Source organism: Mauremys reevesii, linkage group 1 (assembly GCF_016161935.1).
Source record: "Mauremys reevesii isolate NIE-2019 linkage group 1, ASM1616193v1, whole genome shotgun sequence".
Lineage (NCBI taxonomy): Eukaryota > Metazoa > Chordata > Testudines > Geoemydidae > Mauremys > Mauremys reevesii.
Genome location: NC_052623.1, coordinates 313891125 through 313913973, shown reverse-complemented (window position 1 = coordinate 313913973; position 22849 = coordinate 313891125). Strand labels below are relative to the sequence as shown.

Genomic DNA, 22849 nt, shown 5'->3' with positions numbered 1-22849 from the left:
TTATATCAGCACCCAATGATTCATCTCTTTCATTCTGGAAGTGTCAGGGGGTTCTCAGTTTGAGTTAATCATTAGGAACATCTTTTCATTGTAGTCTGGTTCTTGCCCATATGGATCATGGGTTGACACTCTGTTAGTAAGATACCTGGCCAGGCTAATATATTAATATTTAGAAGAAATACCCTTTTGTACACATTTCATAGTTTTGACTATTATAGCCAACCTGTGCAAAAACTCACTTGAAGGAAGCGCTACAATAAAGGATGCATATTTTACAAGTCTCTGTTGAAATGCCAAAATATCCAGGAAGCTTAATTGTCATAACATTTCCATTAGAATATTAACAGAAACATGTTGAGACATAATAGTTCAGCCCCATGTCACAGAAGCTAAACATGTGTTTGATATAATCCACGGCACAGGATATTTAGTGTGGCCAACATAACCAAGCAGAGTAGGTCAACAGGAAAAATGAACATCACAATAGTATTCCACTGCAAGAAATTAAAACAATTATATAAATTAGTGGAAAGAACAATACACTCATAGGAGCTGCTCCGAATGAGACTGCTGCCAAGAGTATGAGTTTACTGGATCAGGCTTAATATGCCACACGCTGAGCAACAGTTCTTCAATGTGCTTTTCTAAGGCACAACACATTTGTTAATTACACTATTCTCAGCAGCATCCTACTCTACCCAATGGTTGTGGAGTCTGATATTTTTAACACCTTATGGGATAGGGAATATAATCATTCACCTCTTCTGTAATACCTGTAAAGATGACAAATCATGTACATAAATGGATAACTAGCTAAAATTGTATTTCCACGGAGACCACGTAAATCCCTGTAAATTAGTGCAGTCTCCACCCAGCTCCAGACACAAGCCACACTCTCGCCTTAGAGTCATTAGCTGCCATGTCACCACCATGGGGGATCTGATTTTATTCACAAAAAGAAAATTCCAAAATAACACTGTCTAATCCTCAAACCAACAGCTGATCTACACACAAATGGTGAAATCCTGTCCCCACTGAAATCAGTGTGAGTTTTGCCATTCACTTGAATGGAGCCAGGGTTTCACTCAGAAATTCCAACCATTTAAAACGGTTTCTAAATTGATTTGTTTAAATGGATACAACTTCCTGGTGTAGTGTGGGTTAAGGATGGATAATATCATTTTAGCTTAATTTGGTGTGTTATTAAGCCTAAGACTTCTCCCCAGCCCTGGCTACTTGTAGGTTTCCATTCCCAGCCTAATTCTTCTCCCTGGTTCTGCAAATAGCAAGCTATAATGATACTTGTTGATCATCTGCCAATCTGAAGAAGGCTCTAAGAGCACAAAAGTGATATTTGGTACTCCTCTAAAAGAATTATTTCACCAAATGAAAACAAGTTTTCTAACCAATTCAACAGTATATAGGGTGAAATTCTGGTCTCATTGAAGTCCATGGCAAAACTCCTCCTGACTTCAAAGAGGCCAGGATTTCATCCATGGAATCAATCTTCCATTAGGAAAACGTGTTATACGTGCAATGGAGACACAACTCTATGTATTTTTTATAGAAGCTGTGCAGAGCCAGAAATTTATAAGGAGTTTGAAAAATGTAACTTGACCTAGTTTAAAATATAATAATAATAAAAATATCAACTTTAAAAGGTAGGATTGGCAAATGTCTTTTCTTCAAATAAGAATTAACAAACAGCGTATGGTTTTGTAGCTCATATAAATGCATTTTTGTTTTAACTCATATTAGAGAATAACTGCCTGTGAAATCAGTATAGAAAACTAGGGGCTTTTCTCCTGTAAAGTTATACAGTCATCCAAGTTCAATACCATCAAAGATAGGAAAATGGAAATTTGTGTAACTGTAATGAATGAAACATATTGCTATGCTGGCAATCTTGTGAGTGACATGAAAGAAAGAAATATACTCCAATTTCTCTGTATTTCCATTAAAGCTTTGTTAGGATTGAATGGTTTATACTTTTGGACTTTTATAAATGGTGCTGAATACTTTTGTGCAGCACATTGGCCCATAAAATAAATCTATGAATTTGCAAGTACAAGTTAACCAAAATCTAGCAACATATATTAAGAAAAGTAATCCTTGCTTGATGTGTTGTGACATTGTTTAGCTAACATGAATTGTAAGGTGGTGTTGAATCCGGTCAAATACATTACAAAAAACAATGTATACATGCAGAAGTGAAAAAAAAAGCATCATTTCCATTAGGACAGGGTCTGGATATTATATTTCAGTTTCAATAGAAAACTTGGAGTTTAGTGATCCATGTACTGGAATTTAGATGATTCCAAGACCTGCAACACTGATTTCTAGAGCCAATCTTCCTAACAGAGAGTGGAAAATATGGGTGTGAATCTATGCAATGTGTATATTGCCTCATTCATGAACATAAAAACATGCTGTTAAAAAGACATTTCTACAATAGGTAAGATAACAAGTTTTAGGTTATAGTAGCCCTTTCCCCAAAACTATACAAGGATTTTCTAGTTAAGCACATAAAACCTGTCATCAACATTCACTTTTGTATCACATTATACTAATGTAGGTGAAACACAAAATGTATTCAGCAACATAAATTTATTTGCTTCTGCAATGAGTTGAATTACTCCTCAAATTAATTCAGTGGTCGTCCTGTGCATAAAGGGTTTTTAGGATTAGGCCAAAAGTGTTTACACACATCTAGAAGGACCACAGGATTGAGTTTGTCCTGGCTGGCTGTTTTATAGGAGAATTTATTTTTTCAACTGGCTCATAGTAGAAACATTAAATCTTACTGGGAAACTAACTTTGCACGGAAGCCCTTTAGCCTTTCTGAGGCTGCATCTTTAACTTAGTCAAGCATAACCCTTTTGCTAAAAACAGACTATCTTTCTGGCACCCCAAAAAAGAAACTATAAGTTTATATGGAACTCATAAAGCTGCTAAAGTAAATTATTAGAATTGCCCATGTGCTCAGATGTATTTACATACAACTCATTACAATGGTGAAATATTTATTTTAAAAATATGACTCCAAAGCAATCTCATTGCTTTTCAGGCTGAAAAGTCAAGAGTGAATGTTCTCTCTAGGCCTGAGTCTCAGTAACTGCTTGTATTACAATACTAGCCTAATTGTACTGTCTTCTGTGGAGTGACTCCTGAGGAGAGGAGAATCAGGCCATATTTCTTTTCTTGGCAGACATGCCTGTTCTAAGTGTAAGAGATGAAGATGATGTCATGGAGTCATGGTACTTGCTATACCATGGTGGCACTGCTCAAGTCACACACAAATGTCCTAAAAGTACATAGGAACCGTTATGTTTGTGAGAGGCTAAACAATGATTAGTTCATGCCACCAATGATCAGGGAGGGATTACTGTTCCAGACTAGCTTTAACAAACATGGGAACTTTTATATCAATTTTAGATTATACTGCACAGTACTGAAAACACCATCTCATATGAATTGTAGTCAGTGTCCCGTTGCCACATCTTCCCATTTCACTTTTCCACTGGCCACAAGTCCCAAGCTGCTCCACAGTGATTAAGTAGGGATGTTAACCTGACTCCTGACAGTGAAAAGACCAATAAGCAGCATGTCAAATTAGGGGACTTTCAGTCATGTACAGTATTAATAAATGTATACATCAGTCTGCTCATGGCCCCAAATGTAGTGAAATTACATAAGTGATTAGCAGCCTCAGCTAAGACTGGAGCATCAGTGTGTTAAGTGCTGTACAAACACATAGGATGAGACAGTTATTGCAGGTTATGGTCTAAATAGACAAGACAGGCAAAGTGTGGGAGGAAGGAAGTATTATTATTAAGGGAGCACAGCAGGGCTCCACCAATTCTCAGCTGCTATATGTTCACTTAGGAGTTTTGCCAGCTGGCATAACATAGAGCAACCCCAAGGGTGCTCTAACTCACAGTGCAGCCAGTGCAGATCAGCCCACAGGATCAGGGAGTGGGTCATAACTAAAGCTACATTTCAGTCATGGGTATTTTTAATAAAAGTCATGGACAGGTCACAGGCAATAAACAAAAATTCACAGCTGTGATCTGTTCAGGACTTTTACTATATACCCCTGACTAAAACTCGGGGCGGGGGGCAGCTCAGGGGAGCGGCTCTGGGACCACCGCGGGCGCTGGGGGGGACAGCCTGGGGAGTGCAGTGGGTACTCAGGGCGTGGGGGAGCATGGCCCATGGGGAGGGGAGAGGGGCACCACGGGTGCTGGGTTGTGCAGCTCCCATTGTCTAGGAATCGTGGCCAACAGGAACTGCGGGGGCAGTGCCTGCGGTCGGAGGCAGCACTTGGAGCTAGGAGCTGAGGGAGGGGAGTTCCTGTTGCCCTTCTGGGGAGCCCCCCCCCAAGGTAAGCACCACCTGGCATGCCAATCCCCAGTCCTGAGCCCCCCCAACACCTGCTGCGGGGGGTGTGTGTGCGGGGAGCCCGAGACAGCCACAGCAACAGATGGTGCGCCTGTCCCAAGGGCTGCCTGAGCTGCTCAGGCAGTTGCTGGGCCAGTCACACAGGCTGCTGAAGAAGTCACGGAGGTCACAGAAAGTCACAAAATCTGTGACTTGTGTGACTGCCATGACAAACATGGAGCCTTAGTCATAGCTATCATCCTGATCCCTCCTGTGAGGAGCAGATTCTGCCCGTAGCATAGGGATCAACCCTGTACAAGCAGCATATGCACTAGGCAACCTATGCATTTTGTTATCAACAATTCTAGGTTCTGTTGTCATTTCCATTGTTCTGACTACATCACTCTTCCTGCAGCATGTTCATGTCTTTTAGCTTTCCCTTCTGGTTATCAGTCCAGTAACACTCTGTGATGGTGAGTTGTCATCAGACTGATAACGAGAGCCAAAGTGAACCAAGCCATGTAAAAATCGGAGTGAAGTGGCCCGAAATATGGACATTAGGGCAGGGGAGATACAGCAAAGTTTCCCAATAGCTTTTAGTAGAGGAACTCACTGGCTCACGAGGATAAGATAAACTTTACCTGGGTTCCACTTTTGTCAAATATACCAAACGTAGGTTAGCCTGTAAAGAATTTGTTGCAGCTCCATGCAGTCAGGCACAGATTTAGGCAGAGGCCTCCCTCACTGCAGTACATGTACACCAGGGAACTTGTTATTCTACAGCCTCTAGGGTGTATTGTGACATGGCCATGACATGTCTGCAATGCTAATGAAAATACAGGCATGTTATGATGACAAGTACACAAGGTAAGGAAATGGGCTTTGACCAATTAAAGGGTGCTAATAACTCAAAATAACCTTCTGTTTAGGCCAAAGATTTTTAAACATTACCAACTTCTGTTCTACATCTACAATAAATTTCCTGACCTCAGCGGTTCTTTGTTTCCTACTATTCAGTTTGGTAAAGCCAGCTGTTGCATTGCTTGTAGCTTTTGTTAGAGAAATACTGCAGCTTCATTTGCCCTGGATGTGTTTATTAAACTAGTTTATCAGTGAGTGAAGTATGTTTGAACAAAGATTTATTTGCAAGGGGGCAAATGATATGAAGAACATGTCTACTCTTTCAAGGTTTGTTTAAAGAAAACCTCTATTAATTAGTGTCTGAGATAGGAGTTATTGTTCCGAAGGAGCAGCCTGCTCAATGAAGAAATGAGCACTCTTTATATGTGAAAATAGAGATGGGTGCAAGAGTGAGCTATATATCAAAAGCTGCTGAGTTAGGGGGCGTTTCCTACACATTCCAATCCCAAACCTCCAGCTAACATTGCTGCTCCTTTTAAAAGTTTGATCTTTGAGACATCACCCATTGAAAAGCAAACTTTACCATGTTGTGTTGGCTAGGAAGATAACTAAGAATACCTAAAGGCCACATTTTCACAGAGGTTTCAATCCGGCCAACATTTCTGCAGGTATAACTATGCATGCCCCCAAAAACCACTGCCATGTTTTTGAAGCATTACTGCTTGTGTCCACAAAAGATCTAATTTACATACACCACTGATGCTCAGTTTCGGTGTGAACTAGCAAGGTGCTGAGCACCATGATGAAGTGCTAAAAGCCCTCAATTTTCCACTGATGTCAGTGAGAGGATGTTCAGCTCCTTATGGAAGCATTCAGCCCCTTTCATGACTGAACTTTTAAGCCCTCAGTCTAGCAAACCATTTAAGTATGTGCTTAACTTCAAGCACATTAATGGTCCCACTGAAATCATGGGCTTAAATGCTCTGCTGGGCTGTGGGGCCTGATCAAAAGCCAGGTGCTTAATGAGCAATTTACATGCATGAATATATTTCTATATAAGCCATAAAAAGGGGTTATTTATATTTTTAAAACATGTCTAATGTGAAATGTTGAGGCTGATTTTAATGCCAGAACTCTGCTGTTTTAGGGCAAGTTTTTCCTCACATTAAATAAAACCCACTATTTTTGCGAGATTATATGGTATCCTTACAAGACTAGTAACAAGCATATAGCAGGAAGCAGATAAGATCTTTCCCTATTGTGCTCAGTTTATCATTTAATTTTTTCCACTGTACTCAACTTCCTTTAAAAACAATTCAGTTGAAGCAAAGATGCATATAGTCCCAAGAAGACCATAGCCGCACTGCATTATGAGTCACATTTGGGAGGGGAGAGAAGCTCCATGACAGATGCAATTTTACCAGAGGTGGTTCAGACTGGTGAATATATTAATGGGAGGTCCAGAGGATTTTGTTCTTAGCTATTTGTACTTCCACTTACTTTTTGGATACCGAAAATTCACTGTTACAAAATCTGGAGAACATTGTTAGGTGGTTGGGAACTAGGTAAAAGTTATGCAAGAAGCTCCTGATAGTTGCAGATAAAATGCATCCAAACTTTTAAATGCTTCCCTGACTCAAACATTCCCACTTCCTTTGCAAAATACATGATTCCACACACAGAACCAACTGCCTTCCTGACAGTTATTCTCATGTATCGTAGGAACCGAGAAGTTGGAAAAGCACATTAGGTCATCCCTGCAGAATGTGAGGAGAGGAGAAGAGGGATATGGGGTTGGTTTGGGGTTGAAGCAGATGGAGTAGGGTTATGTGTCATTGAGCTGCTTTTTCCCTCTTTTGCCTGGGCTCCTAGCAATCATGTGATTTTACTGATTTTGATTTTATGATAAACTGGAGCACTGACATTACATAGCACTTCAGAGCTTCAAAGCCTTTATGAAAAGGAAACAGGCATGGTGAGCTGCTGTTCATATTACAAGAAACTCCAACAGATATCTCGCTCTTTGACCTGTAATACATTCCCCTGCAAGTGCCTGGGTGCGGGGGGGGGGAGGAACTGAGGATTTTTTTCACTCGTTTTCCATTTTAAACAAAAACTTGCTGTCATACCAGAACCAAGGACGGAGGCAGCACCATCTGGCAAACAAACATATTCACCTGCATTTCTGGGGACATGTTTATATTTTGTCCCTGAAAACACACAGCATGCGTATGCGCAGGTGTCCTGCTTCCCACTACTAACTCTTTTAACTACTGGTCATTTGGTGCAATCTGGCACTTGACAAAGGCAAAAATCGTACTATTCAAAAGTACAGACCCTCATACTTTGACAAGGACGTTTAGAGATTAGGAATCTCTAGCAGTATCCAGAGATGGTATAATTTTTATCAGAGACAGGGAGATCACCTGGACCTGTAATCTGGTGGAAGAAATGTATCAAGAGTCTCTTCCAGCACATGAGACAAAGAGGTAACTTGACTTTTGTACATATTGGTCGTGTGGTCAAAGGCAAGATCAGACTTTGGCTCCCAGCCCTGAAATCAGTGCATCAGAGCCCACTGCCTTCATAGAAGCCAGCCAGGTCCCCCTGGGATGACACTTTTCCTTTTGCATAAAAAAAGAAATATGAGGATCTCAAATAGACAGAATCTTGGTTTTATATAAAACTGGCCCAATGCTGCAAATAAATAAATAAAAATATCCCACAAATATATGCTCAAACTTGTAAGTGAGTTTGCTTTGATTGTGTTTCCTTCCCTTTTTTGTGTTCACTTGCACTACACTAGTCTAGTAAATTCGTTTCCTGGCAAGAATGTTCATGGAAATAATGAATCTTCAGTGAGTACTTGAGAGTATTCACAGAAAGCAAATGCTGATTTCATAAATAAGAATCCTAATTATAAGGTTGACACTCCTCCAATCGGCGAAGAGAAATATGCCAAGTAACCAATCAAAACTGACCAATACCGTTCAAATATTCAGTTTTGAATATCAAATTATTCCAATGGGCTGCTTGTAAACAATCCACAGATACATTCAGTAAGTAATTTTGAATAATGAATAAATCTGAGAAAATCATGATTTGCTTGTGAACATTTCAAATAAATTATTTGCTATTAATTCACCCAGGTCCAATTGTATGTCCTGCCAAAAAGATAGCATCTTGTTCCCTGACACTATGTGGAGTTATTAATTCAGTAAAACCCAAGGCCTGCATACACTTCTTAGCACATGCTTAACTTGATCGGTTGAGCGGTCCCATTGAAGTCACTGTAACTACTCTTGAGAGCAAAGTTATGCATGTGAATGCAGGGAGAATTCCACCTGCTTTTACCAACATAATTTCTTGCAACAACTAGGCATTCTTTAGAGGGCCTTTATCCAAGTTCTCACCTGGTCTGTCTCAATATAGCTTGAGAGATATGATGAAATATCCATCCAAGGAGTCATCTGAATCTATCTGAAGTACTGCTATACGTCCTGTGCAGGTGGTGTATTCCTACCAGCCAATTCCCTAGGAAAATTACTTTAATGTTGCCAGAGTAAATTTGTTATAGAGGTAACAAAGCTGCTGTTTCCCTTCCTGGAATCTGGTGTTCTGAAAGCTAGGTTAGGTCATTACATTTCCCCCATACTGAAACTTTCCTCAACTAACTTTAACTTTGTTTGTGTTACTTTGTTTCACACTCCATCATTTTATACATCTGATTCAACCACCTACACCAAGGATATCTGAAAATGTTTCCTACTCAGAAAAAATATAGTTATGAGGTAAAATTCAGGCAACACTGAAGTCAATGAGAAATCTGCCATTGATTTCAGGAAGTATAATTTCCCAACACCCAGTTTCCACTGGGTAGCCACACTACATCAACTGAAATAAACAATTTCCCTTTGATTGCCATAATTATATGTAACAATTTTCTTTCTCTTCTTCCCCTCAAGTGCCCCCTCCCTGTTTTTCACTTGTCATGCCTAGAACTGAAGGTAGCATTAATACAAGGTGCATTGAGCTGTATAAAGTCTAACTTTTCTGATCCTTTTAAAAATATTTGTCTCTGCATTCTTCTGTTAGAATTTTTTTTATGGAAGGCCTTAAATTACAGATCCTCAAGTAACAGTGTTAAAACTATTTATTTTTAAATATTGCTATAATTCCTATAGATGACACTGTGAGTCTAGGGCCTTGCTCCTGCAATGACCTCTGCACAGGAACAGAGATCTGTCTGTGTGGAGCTCATAAAAGAATTGGGAGCAGAGAAATGGGGCCGATAGGAAATAGTAACTGTGTGTGGTGTGCAAATGGAGTGTGCGTCTTGTTATTTGTTGGGAGTGAGGGCAGGGGATTTCGGAGGAGCCTGCGGGAAGTAGGTGCCCAAACCCCACTGATGCTCCCTTGGGCTCTTTTGAAAATCCCAGTTTAAATTGAGCACAGCAGCAGTCTGAATAGGGAATGTGATGCTTTCACCTTAAGCTGTGATGCTGTCTTCTCGCTTTCTATTTGAGAAGCTGAATTTATCAGTTCCCACTTGTCTGAAAACATAGCATGTGTGCCAGATAAGCATAAGAATACGGACCAAACTCTTCCCACATACAATTCCCTTGAAGTCAAAGAGTTACACCACAGATGAAATTGCCCCCTCTGCCTATAAAAAGGGCTACCATTTAAAGTTATTAAGAGGCTGGCCATTGGAGGGTACAGAGAAATACTGGGATTAACTTAATTGATATGGATTTTCTCTTCAGTTTGCAGGCGCTCCTAGTTCAATAGCTTCATCCAAGCCAGTTTAGTATGGTGTATTGCTTCTTATTGCTTGAAAAGTGTCAAAGTGTAAAATACTCTTTTTGGACCTGATGTGGAGATCTCTCTATTGCATACTCCTTACATGTTCATGTAACAGAACTCCCAGTTTTGTTAATGAAGAATTGTGAGCTAAAGAGTTCAACACTATGCATCATACAGGAAATTCTGCCCCAAAATGACATTTACCCACTGATAATTCCAACTTGAGCTTGTCAAAGTGTTTTTAAAGTTCATGTGTTACATGAAATCTGTCAAATTATGTTGGCTATAACATTTGCCTTCTGTGAAGCACCTGGTATAATTTGGGGCAGTGTAAAAATGCTAATACAATAAGCATCGGTACTGAATAGTTAGTTATGTCGCCATAGCAAACAAATAAACATTTTCCTATTGAGTTATGAATCATATTCATTGGTGTTAAACAGGAAGCCAATGCATAAGGGTTTAATTATGGTGAGAGCTTAAATATAAACAAAATATTTCAAAAAGAGGCTTTGCTCAGAATAAACACAATTACTGGTTAACCACTGTAATCCTTACGGATGATTAAACTTCCAAGTCCAGCAAAAGAGTATCCAATACTTCCTTGCTTTCCATGTAAAGGAAGACTGATGCTTCGAAAGAGCTGTGCTTTGCCTCGATTCCCTCGCTACATTACTCCAGTTCCAAACCAGTGTATGTATCCTGATATAGCACTGGAGTACTGCAGTGGTGAATCAGTCCCCTACCCCCTGAATCCAGAACTAGTTATGGAAGCGTCTTTTAACAAGGCCACCAGAGTGTATGGGTAGGCAAAGTTTGTCCAAACTTCTGGGACTATGCACAATTAAGGAACCAAATAAACACCTGCAAGTTAATATTTGACATTAAGAAACTGTCAGCACTGTGCAGAAACAAAGGAAAAGGACTGTATATTAAATCTCATCCATTCCTGATGGAAGAAAAGTCCTGGCTGAACTCTGGATTTTCTCTTATTTCATCTAGTTTGACCCCTGGATTCTATTCCTGGCTCTGTCACTGACTCTGGACAAGCCACAATCTTTCTGTGCCTTAGCTCTCCCATCTGTAAAACATGGATGACAAAACTGATTTCTTCATAGAAGGTTTGTGAACTAAGATATTCTTTCAATCATTAGCTGCTCTATCTGTCTAGACATCTATCTCTGTATTCATGCTCCACTCAACACAAAGGTGTCTGACTGCCTAGATGCAAAGTATTAGATGAGGTGATTATTTTGACTTAATATTGCCTTCAGCACTGACTCTCTTTTTAGCCATTGACGGGAGTCATAAATGTTTTTAAGTAGGCTTGGAAGGATTAGATTTTTATCTGTAAATGGCAGTAAAATGTCAATTTCACCACACACACAAACCAATGAAAAATATTTCCATTGATAATAAACAGAAATGTACAGATAGGCAAAGTAAGAAAAATGCTGAGCAAGAACTTAGGAGAGTTTGATTTAAGGATATTTACTCTGTATATTTTGACGTGATGTTGACAGTTTCTACTTTAATGGTTATACAGCTTTAACTTTTTGAAATCAATGTCTACTGTCATTAAATTGTTCTTGTCTGACCTATCCTATTGTCTGACACCCCCACACATAATTTCCCACAACCGTGAAATTTTTAATAAATAAAAATAGAAAAAATGTTTACAAATAAACACTGATATTATCTGTCAAAATTATATCTAAAAAAAATCAAATTCTGCCAAGTCTTGTTTTAAGATACATAAAGGGGAAGTGCCAGGCCAGCATGGCTCATTGTACAGACTGAATAGTAGTGCCCTCCCTGATACCAGTGTAAATGATATATGTGATGTTTGGTCACATCTGATCAAAGTTTCTGGAATATGTTTGATCCTGTAGTGAGCTGAACTGCATCGAGCTGAATAAACTGTTGAAGTGGAAGGACTGAATACTTAATTGTATTTGAGCAACAATGATAAACACTTTTGCAAATTAAACTAGGTGTAAAAACTCCTTGTTGTTTGTAACTGTAGTAAAGCCAGGAGATGTTTCCCAGAAAGAAGGGTCTCTCAGGCAGTAAATAGTTGGTGGTCATTGCTTTTTAAAAAAAAAATAAAAACCAAGTTGTGGATGGCCTTGCGTGGGTTTTCCAGAAGGTGCAATGGACATTTCTTATCTAACACACCCTTGTAGGTGACAGTCATAATCTGGCTGGTTGTGCTCATGACCAAGGAGTGGGAACCAGATAGCTGTATCGTTGCTGGTAGTGCGTACTGGTGCTGAGGTGGCATGGCTGAGTGGGCTGGAAGGCTGGACATAGCCCACCCAGCTTGTGTCAGAAACAAGGAATAGCTGGAGGAGGGCAGGCTACATATATTTAAAGGTGCAAAGAAACCTGCTCCTCGCTATGCTTTTCCCAGCACCAGTGAAGTCGTTATGCCTTATGCAGGCAGAATGTCTTCCTCCACCACTGCTGGATCAAAGTATTCCCCAGAACACAGTACTCCGGAGGATTTCAGGACCATAATTTGGCCCTAAGATGGAAAAAAATCAGAGTGTGTTGTGGGGCACAATTTTGGGAAGTGCAGAGAGTGAGAAAGTCCTCATGGAGAACGCACCCCTCCCCCCTCAGCCAGCCACAGGTGAATATTGGCCCCTGGGGGAATGATAAAAGGCAGATGAGAACAATTAGGGGTTTGTGAGAAAGGTCACTATTGTGATACACACATTAACGGTTGTGTCTCCTCTCACAGAGGTGAAGAACGTGGCATAGAAAGCACAGAGTACAGCTAAGAGTCAATTGTGATATATGAGCTATATAGCTGTAAGGCTGTTCTGTGTACTACAGAATGTCCCCAGGATCTCCTAGGTGCAGAGGCAGTACGCCTGCAGCTAGAACTCATTACTACCTTCCAGCTGGCTGGCCAATTCCACTGTCAGGTAGATGGAGCCATTACCCCATCTTCTAGCTCGCTCCCCTTCATCCCAGAGGAAACAGAGAGGGAGCAGTCTCTGTCCTCCCGCTGAGTGCTAGGACTACAGTTTTGCCTGGACTTATGTGGGTCTCACAAGGAGGTTGAGGTTACACTCTACCCCTCCTTCCTATACCTCTACCCCCAAATGATTTCTGATTGAAGAAATTAGTATAGGCTTTAACCCTCAGAAAGTGCCTTCTTGTAGATGTAAAGTCTGGCTTCAGCTGAAAATGATCTAGATTCTGATAAGCAGAGAATCTTTACATACTCATGAGATTCCAGCATATCTTCATATCTCTCTGTATCAAAATGTTGCACCAACACTCACTTTTAAATTCGTTATGCAAATTGAGCTGTTTTTAAAAGAAAGCATAAACAAAGAAAAGCCAAATTTGGTTCTCCTCCATGTATGTGATTCCATTGACTTCAGTGGGGTTGCACACATGTAACTAAGCATTTTACCCCATTTTTTTCTAAGTGGATGAAAAACATCCTCTCAGAAAAATTGTAACTTTAGAATAAATTGTAATAGATCTGCATGATGGAAGAAGAACTTAATATAGATACTAGGGAAGGCCTACATTTTGAAAAGAACCACTAGTTTTTGGTGCCTCAATTTTGGTGTCCAACCTGAGACATCAAGGCATGTTTTTCTGAGACATTGAGAACCCACAACTTCAAATAGGAGGTAAAGGTGCTCAGCACTCATAAATTAGACTCTCAAGTGGGTACCCAGGGGCTGGACACAAAATTACCGGTCATTTTTTATAATGTAGACCGTGCAGCAAATAAACCAGGAAAATCTGGCACTCAGTGGCAAGCAAACACAATTACTTTTATTTTCTCCCTCTTTACAAACTTATATGGCCTCCATCACCAGAGTATCTGAGTGTATAAGAAAAATAAAATTGCAGAGGTGCTCACTGTTTTATTTGCAAAGGACTGTTATTTCAAAAAATAACATGAGACAACAATGTTCAATTTGGAGCTGAGTAAAAAGTTTGGAACAACAAATATATTTGATCAATGTCGCAGATATTTTTCTGCTCATGAAATATCCACAAATGTTGCAGTTTTTTTAGATGTATTTGTTGTTTGAAAATATTTTATGAATGTTATGGCAATTTTTTAACTCCATGGACATCAAACAGTTTAGTATGAGTATACACTAGTTGAGTTCTATTGGTTAGTGGGGATTGGACAGGCCCTAAAGGCCCTTCTGGCCTTAAAGTCTATGAGTCTATGAAATAAGTCATGTGGTATTGTTTCTCTTCCCTGATTTGACAAGTGTGGAAGCACACCAATACTTCTGCAGGTCAGTTTTCAAATTCAATTTGGGAACTACTCATGCATGTAACTATGAAATTCATGTCCCGTGAACATTCATGCCAATAAAATTTGATCACGTGAATGTTCGCTGAAAGCTGACATGAGAGCTGAGCACATGGCTGAAGCTAATTCATTGACAACACTGAGAATACCCCGGGAAAAGTTTTGCAGTATTCCCCCTGCGGTAGTTCAATCCAAATGGTGCGGTGTAGGCAACTTATGGCACTGCTTAAAGCAAGTTGTTTTTCTCTCACACAGCCTCATGAATACACAATGTTGTACACACATGACGAGATTTGAGCGTAGCAGTTAATTTAGAACCTCATACTGCATTATGTTGCCCAGTCAGGGGCACTTGGCATCTTGTAGAATGTGGCCTTTCGTGAGCATGAGGAAATGCCAGATGTTGAAAGATTCTTTCTCCCCCCACTCCCACCCCACAGTCAGAGATTGGACAGGGGTAATACTAACTATTGAAGGTACTTATAAGGGGGACATCACCTTAGGATCTGAGGCTCAAATCTGAGGTGTTTCAATGCCGCCTCCTCCTCTCCTCCAGCTGTTTTGCTGCCACATAGAATCCCACACCCTGCTGCCTTTTCACCTTAACTGAGAGGGCCTTAGGTACGGTGAGTTCTAATATACACCCCAATGCTAAAATAAATCAGGTCATTTAGTCAGCTTTTCATGAATTAGTATGGCACTTAGCTTCCATTTCACAGATCTTTTAAAGTCATAGTGTAACTGAAGCTGAGGTCACCAATATCTTTAGCTTTAGAGTCAAGCTCCTACAATCCTCCAGTGTCAGTACAGATCAGGAGCAGGGGTATGCCCTTTTCTTGATTCCTACCTATCTGATAGCACCTTGCTTTACCGCTATGCTCCATACAGCCTATTTATCTGGTGCAGAGGACACTGTGCAAATGCAGTGAACTGTGTGGCAGGCTCAGCATGATGTACACCAGGGGAACACGTCCCCTGCTTCTCACAAGCTAGGGTTATTTTTAAAACGTGTTATGAGATTTTTTTTGAGTGCAGGCAACACTGAGGCCTTTTTAAGAGCTGCTTAAAAAGTGGATTCCTTGTTCTCTGTCTAATAATTTACTTTTCATGGTTGATTTACTTGCCCCCGTGTTACTCTCTGATTCTCATAGCACAGTGGCAAAAGATGCATGGATGCTGAGTAAAAGGCTGAAAGTTCTGAATCTGGTGAAACACAAATAGTTTAAACAAAGTAGAGATAGGCCTGAATCACAACTCTGACTCCTTACATCCCTGAAATTGTACTATTTGTGTATTACTTGTATTGTAATATTACTTGTACGGTTTATTACTTGTATGGTAGCACCTAGAGACCCCAGCTGAGACTGCAGCCCTATTGTGCTAGGTACTGTACAAACACATTTGCTGCCCTGAGACACACTCTGCCCTGAACAGCTAAGTAGATGAGATGGACAAATGGCAGGGGGAATAGAAGCAAAATTTCTTGCTCAAGGCAACACAGCCAGCTAGTGGTTGAGACAGGAGCAGAACCCAGATCACCTGACACCCAGTCAAGTCCTGTCCACCCAGACTACACTGCCTCTCCAGAAGCTTTCAGAAAGCTCTGATCTAGATATGAACTTTCTGGTTGCCCCTTAAAAAGCAGTAGCCAAAGAACCTGGAAATTTGGATCTAAAGTTTGCAAATTGGACCTATCTGTGAAATAAACAGCAAAATAAATTGTTGCCTGTCTTGTAACTAGGTGGGAAAATGTTGTTTTTCCAATTGCCCTATGAATTTTGCAAATGTTGCTGTTAGTAAAAAAAACAAAAGTTGGATACCCTGTGTAGCTCAAAAGCTTGTCTCTCTCACCAACAGAAGTTGGTCCAAAAAAAGGTATTACCTCACCCACCTTATCTCTCTAAACGTTACTGAAAGTGGGGATCTGAACACTGTCTTGATATGAGACTGACATTGCCTGTCACTCACTCACTGGGATGGGCATACTTTGAAAGCCATATCAGTTTTCTGATTGGTTGGTTGGTGGGGACTTTTAGGGTGTTTGCAAGTGGCACATTTGTGGATAAGAGGGATCCAGATTGTTTCAGAGAGAGAGACCAAAGGTTTTGATTTTTTTACATTCCTATAATTCTTACTTTCTAACTCAGGGCCGCCCAGAGGGGGGGCAAGTGGGGCAATTTGCCCCGGGCCTCAGGCTCCACAGGGGCCCCCAAGAGAACAGCTGAGGCTCCCGCATCCGCCCCTCTCCTGGAGCCTTAGCGCATCAAGAGGCGTCCTCAGACAGCGCTGCAACGTGTCTCCGCCGGGCCCCTGAGCCCCGCCCTGCTCAGAGCCGCGTGGTGAGGGGGCGGGGCTGCGAGCTCCAGGCTGAGCTCAGCTCCCTCCGCTCGGCGTGGAGCTCACAGCCCCGCCCCCTCCCCACACGGCTCTGAGCAGGGCGGAGCTCAGGCCCCGGCGGAGACACGCTGCAGCTGTTCAGCGAGGCGCTGAGGCTCCGGGTGAGGAGGGAGCTGGGAGTAAGAGGCTGGGGCCAGGGGGGTTGGCTAAGGGGCAGGGAGTCCTGGGTACAGTCAGGGCACAGGGAGGGGGCAGAGGTTGGGGGAGCGGTCAGGGGCAGGGAATGGGGCAGGTTGGATTGTGGGCATTCCGGGGGGGCGGGTCTGTCAGGACTCAGCGGGGGTGGTGGATAGGGGTTGGGGCAGACAGGGAGCAGGGGTGGGGTCCCATGGTGGTGGTGGTGGGTCTCTGGGGGACGGTGAGGGGACAAGGAGCAGGATGGGTCGGGGATTCTGAGGGGGGGGCAGGAAGTCCGTGGGGGTTGGATAGGGGGCAGGGCCAGGCTGTTTGGGGAGGCACAGCCTTCCCTACCCTAAAGCTCATTCAGCAGTTTGAGGCTTGCAGAAGAGCCAAGCTGTTAGCTTTTCCATTAGGGCTACCATCCCTTTCACTTCTCAAATGCCAAATTATAGTCATTATTTAATTTCAGTGCCATAGGGAGATTCATGTCAGGGGAGGGTAGCTTCATTTAAAATTAGCCACTGGGGGGAGGGATCACATGAGAAGAGCAATATCCTTCCCAACCCTACCAAGGGAGGCTCCCCTTCCCTGCATTCCCTGAGGCTCCAGAGGGGTTAATTCAGTGGTTCTCAAACTTTTGTCATGGTGACCCTTTCACATAGCAAACCTCTGAGTGTGACCCCCCCCCTTTTTTTTTATATATTTAACACTATTATAAATGCTGGAGGCAAAGCGGGGTTTGAGGTGGAGGCTGACAGCTCACGACCCCCAGTAATAACCTCGTGACCCCCTGAGGGGTGCTGACCTCCAGTTTGAGAACCCCTGGATTAATTTAATTTTAGCACCCTGTGTCCATTCACATGCATGTGCTATTTTGAGCATTTCAGTTTTGACAACATAGGCTCATCCCAGATTCTGGAACAAGCTCAAATGCTCAGTTCGTGGAGTATGTACATAAGCTATACTAAAGACAAACCCACAATAACCGTCTCCAGTTTGTGAGGGACCACATGGAGCCAGTCTCTAGGAAACAAGTAAATGCATGGAGATTAAGTCCATTAATGGCTATTAGCCAGGATGGGTAAGGAATGGTGTCCCTAGCCTCTTTTTCTCAGAGAGTGGAGATGGATGGCAGGAGTGAGATCACTTGATCATTACCTGATAGGTTCACCCCCTCTGGGGCACTTGGCATTGGCCATTGTCAGTAGACAGGATACTGGGCAGGATGGCCTTTGGTTTGACCCAGTATGGCTGTTCTTATGTTCTAACCTAAATGAACCCAAAGGTATGGAGACAGATACGAGTCAAGGAAGCCAGCAGAGTATCAGAAACCTGGAAAAATCTCTGCCTGGATGGGCTCAGGTGTTTGGTTACAGGCTGAGGTGGTTCAAAAGTTTTTGATTTTTTTTAAGCAGAATTTTTTTATTGTTTCTTTAAACAATCAAACACAGCAAGCAGCAAATATTTGGCCACACACTTCTGAAACATCAAACCATGTTCAGGTTTTGGCAGACTAATTTCAGCTTTTCAATTAAAAAAACAACAAATTTTGAAGGAAAGCAGACATTGGCCGTGATTTTTTTCTGCTTTTTAAAAACCCCTAGTTTTCGATCCAGAAAAAATGTTGATGGAAAATATTTGTCCAATCCTTTTAATGAGCTTTAGTGCCTTTTAGCACTAGCTGATGCTGAGAACCAGTGATACCTTGTAAAGAAGTTTTCTCAAAACTGGGTTTGTGCCGAAATGCGGAAGGTTTATTTTTCCCAGGGTCACCCGTGGGGGGGAAGCAAGTGGGGCAATTTGCTGTGGGCCCCACAAGGGCCCTCAGGAGAATATAGTATTGCAAGTTTTTTATAGAAGGGGCCCCCAAAATTTCTTTGCCCCAGGCCCCCTGAATTCTCTGGGCGGCCCTGTTCTAACTTTATTTTGGGTCACTGGGAGTAACAAACAACCATCCGCAGGGCTTGTCCCTGTGGGTGGGTGGAGGGGATGTGCTTTGTAAATTTCAGTTTCCTTTAAGACAGCTATGTATTTCCCCCCCCCCCCCCATCAGCGATCTGCTTCTTTTCCCAGTAGGATTTTTCTTTCTCTGTTTAGTTCTGTACTGTGGATATCCAGATTCCAGCCTGCCTGGGGGCTATGACTCACACTCAGAAGGTTTAGTTGCAGGGGACTTCTACTACCACTGCTGCATCACATAGTGAGTGTAACACCGACAGTCCCCGGTCATTGGTGGGCAGCATCAAACCTGGGGACCTCTGGAGCTAAATGCATGAGCCTCTACTACATCAGCTAAAAGTCATGTGGTCCTTAGCTAAGGCTGTAGAACAGACTCATTAATCGCTCTCTCTAAGTGGGCTGGGTGCCACTAGATGGGCTAAAACACCACACCCTAGAGGTATGTGGGTTACATGAGCACTAGCATGCTCCTCTCTGAACTCTCATAGCTCTCCCCCTACAGTGCCTCTTCCACAACCAAAAGAAAAACAAAATTCTAAGTTTATAAAAACACGTTAGCTTGCAAATTAAGATTTGCACCATTCTGTATCTTTTGTAGACCATTTTTCAGTGTGTACAGAATTCAACTTCTTTTGTTTCTAGATTGTAAAGGCAAAGTTATGGAAATAGCTCTATGTGCATACCATCTGCCTGCAAAAACTTTTAGGGCTTGATCCAGCAAGGCAGAGAGCCTCTGCTGTGATGAGTGCCTTCAAATGTTGTTGCAGTCAGTGAGATTTAAGAGTGCTCTGTACCTTTCCGGATTAGCGGCCCTAGAGGTCTAAATCATTTCACCAACCTGCCTTGAAAATCAACAAAAGTGAAATTCTTCTGATACAGAGAGAATGATATGTTTCCTTGAAAGTACCTGAATAGACAGGCTTTACCTCCCATCCTAGAGGCAGGATGAACTAGGATTGCACTATATGACTCTGGATCTGAAACAGGTTAGCATTGAGTGGATATCTGCTGTTTCCCCAGATTCCAACGAACTTGAAGGACATTCCTCTATTAATGAGGGATCAACTCCAGGGTTTCTCTGACCCAGATGGACCCAGGCAACAATGTCCATTGTCCCAGATTTGCTGAAATGATCAAAATTGGAATTGAAAATCTGACCAGAGGTTCAGGCACAGTCACACTGAGTTTTTGCTTGTTTATTGCCTGTTTTTATCATTTCAATACTGCAGGAAAAAAAAAACAGGAGCTATGGTTTTGCAAACAATTGGCTTGGGAGAAGTGAGCTGTGTGCATCTGGATCAGGGAAAAGCTGTTCCACAGGCAAGCAGTGTAGAGAAATCCTTAACAGTGTAATCGGAGTTCCACCTGATTTTTGGCCCCCCTTCTTTTTTGGCTATTCCTTTATAAGGTATTTATAGGAATCATTGCTGGCCAGTAAAATCTCCCTTCCTGGGTTAAATATGGTAATGTTCGTTCCATGTCTCACCCCCACCACACCACAACCCACTACCAAAAAGCATTTGCAGCTAGTTTGACTGCAACAGAAGGACAGTTCACTCAGCCCGTGAGTTCTGTAATGGGGCATTCCTCCCCCGACTCCAGTTATAGCTGCATTTTGTTCAGATTGCACTACTGGCTCGAAAGCTACAGTAGCTAGTTGGTTACCGTGTAGAGCTGCCCAGAAAACACGCTGGCTGGGCAGCAGGCGGTGCGGACGGTGCTGAACGCCCCGCTTCCCTTGCGTTCTCGCAACAGGTTCCATTGCTAGGGAACACGGAGCGCGGGTTCATTCACTTAGCGGGTGCCCCCCCGCCCCCAGTCTGTTGCGCTCCCACCAGCTGCAAGCTCCCCAGCTAGCCCAAATGGCCACAAGTAACGTACTGACTGACAGGAGGCTATTTAAGCCGATGCACTAGAGTGCCCCCGCCGGGACAGCAGGTGGTGGAGGGAAGGGAAGCAATGAACTGTCACCAATGGTATCGGTTCCGTCCCTGGCACCTCTGCAAACACCGTGCCCCCGGCACTCGGCGCTGCTGTCGCAAAATAAATCAATCAATCCCCCATAACAACAAAACGGCCCCAGCTTCTCTGCCCCCAGCCCCGGATCTCCCGCGTTTCCTGCCTTTTAATCCTTACCTTGACCACGTCGTCGTTGAGCCGCTTGGGGTCCCGGCTGACCAGGTCGATCTCCTTGGTGTGCACGTCGTGCATCGTCTTCTCGTTGAGCTCCTCGGCCATGCTCTTGTTGTGGGGTTTGTAGATGTTCCCTTGCTCCCGGACGGGCGCGGTGTACAGCAGCCCCTGGGGACGGCACGGGACGGGACGGGACGGGACGGCAGAGATGAGGCACTCCCCGGGGCTGGGCGGTGGCGGCGGGGAGTGTCACGAGCTCCTCCAGCGGCGGGGCTGCAGCGTGCGCGGAGCCGGGGACCCTTCAGCGCCGAGCCTGCCCCCCGGCTGGCTTTTTAAACCGATAAAAGCTGCCCACACCACACCCCTCGCTCCCGACTCCCACCGCCAGGGGTCCCCTGCCAGCGCGCGCCGGCAGCCGGCGCCCAGCCCGCCCCGCCCTCGCCCCTGAGGCCAATGTGCCCGGCCCCGCCGCATCCGCGCCCGCTCCATGCCCCAGCCCCCCCATCCCGGCAGCGCCAGCTCTCTGAGCCGGGCCATGTCCAGCCCCCGGGGCCTGGCTCAGTCCCTAGCCCGGGATCTCAGGTCTGTCCCCCCGTCTCAGGCCGATCTCCAACCTGGGGCTCTGCGCCGGGTCCCTCCCTGGGCTCCCATCTCCAGCCCAGCCCACTGCAGCTCCGAGTCCCTGAGCTCATCCCCCAGCCCCCTGGGGCGAGTCCCACGTTCCATCGCACCTGAGCCCCTGTCGGATACTCCTCCCCAGGGCAGCGCACACCCCTTCCCCACAGGGCTGCGGCGGGCCGAGCGGCCTGCTCAGGTGGGGCCCTTTGCTCCGTGGGCAACAGGTCACTAGTGCTGGCTGGAAAACACCCCGCAGCTTCATTAACAGCCCACGAAACAAGCTGTCAGCGCTTCACCTGACGCGTTCGCTTTGCGGAGCGACGCGGTTCCCTACAGAGATGTTTACAAATACCAGCTAAAGAGCCGGACGGAGGGAAAGCGATCGGCTCCGGATGGAGAGAGGAACTTCCCCAAAGGTGCCAAATTATAATCGGGTTTCCTCGGAGAGCCAGCAACATGGACAAATAACCCCCGATTGCTATCCTTATCTCTAATCGCCCCTCCCAAGCACCCAGCCTATCTCCTTTGCTGGAAGGGGTTACGGACGGTCAAGAGCACGATCAGTAAAGAAAAGTGCCAAGAATGCCCGGAGAAGCCAAGCCAGCGATAGCTGAAGCAGGTACTAGGAGGCAGGAGGAAGCAGGAACGAGAAGTATCTGAACTGAAACTGAATTTTGAAAGGATCCCAAGGAAAATCCTACCTCTGAGTCTACGTATTGGCTACCAGACATGCTGTCCTGGGCTTGGTGGAGAGTCTGACTGAGGTTTCACTGCGCTACAATTTAGACGAGCTGAGAAAGGAAGATCCTGTATTGTAAAAAGCAAGCGAGGGGGAGGTAGCTATAAGTGAGACAGCTGGCCGCCGGCCAGGGTTTGTTCTGCTTGTTTTTGGCTGGGATGACAGCAATGGTGGGTCTAGGCACATCCCCAAAGCTCTGGGAGCAGCAGGGGGTGGAAAGGGAAAAAAAAATTCCTGAAACTGGACTTTCCCAACCTTGTTCTGCCTGTACAGATTTTGAAACCTGGGGCGAGGTTGCTTTGCCAACCACTCCACACAGCGATCCAATTAGGCTGCTGCTTGCTTCGAAAAGGAAAATCGATGTATTCACTTTGCAGCACGTCGGCATGTTGCGAGGGCGGTGGTGCTGGAAAGGCACCAAATTTTAGCCCTAGGATGACAAGCTCTTCGGAGCTGTCTCTGTGTTCTCTGGTCGCAGTCAGAAGCCTCCCGTTTCCTTCATGAATCCTGTTTCAGATCACCAGATAGTGTGTACT

At 43.8% G+C, this 22849-nt stretch overlaps 1 protein-coding gene across 1 annotated transcript in view; it reads right to left on the bottom strand.

Moving 5' to 3' along the window:
• CAV1 (caveolin 1) overlaps window positions 1-22378 on the bottom strand; it is a 28262-nt gene extending 5884 nt beyond the window's left edge. The window contains exons 1-2 of the mRNA XM_039519965.1: window positions 22276-22378; window positions 20960-21124 (exon numbers count right to left, since the gene is read on the bottom strand). Of these exons, the coding sequence (XP_039375899.1) occupies window positions 20960-21124; window positions 22276-22305 (195 nt within the window). The 5' untranslated portion in view covers window positions 22306-22378. The remainder of the gene's footprint in view (window positions 1-20959; window positions 21125-22275) is intronic.
• Window positions 22379-22849: the final 471 nt, after the last annotated feature.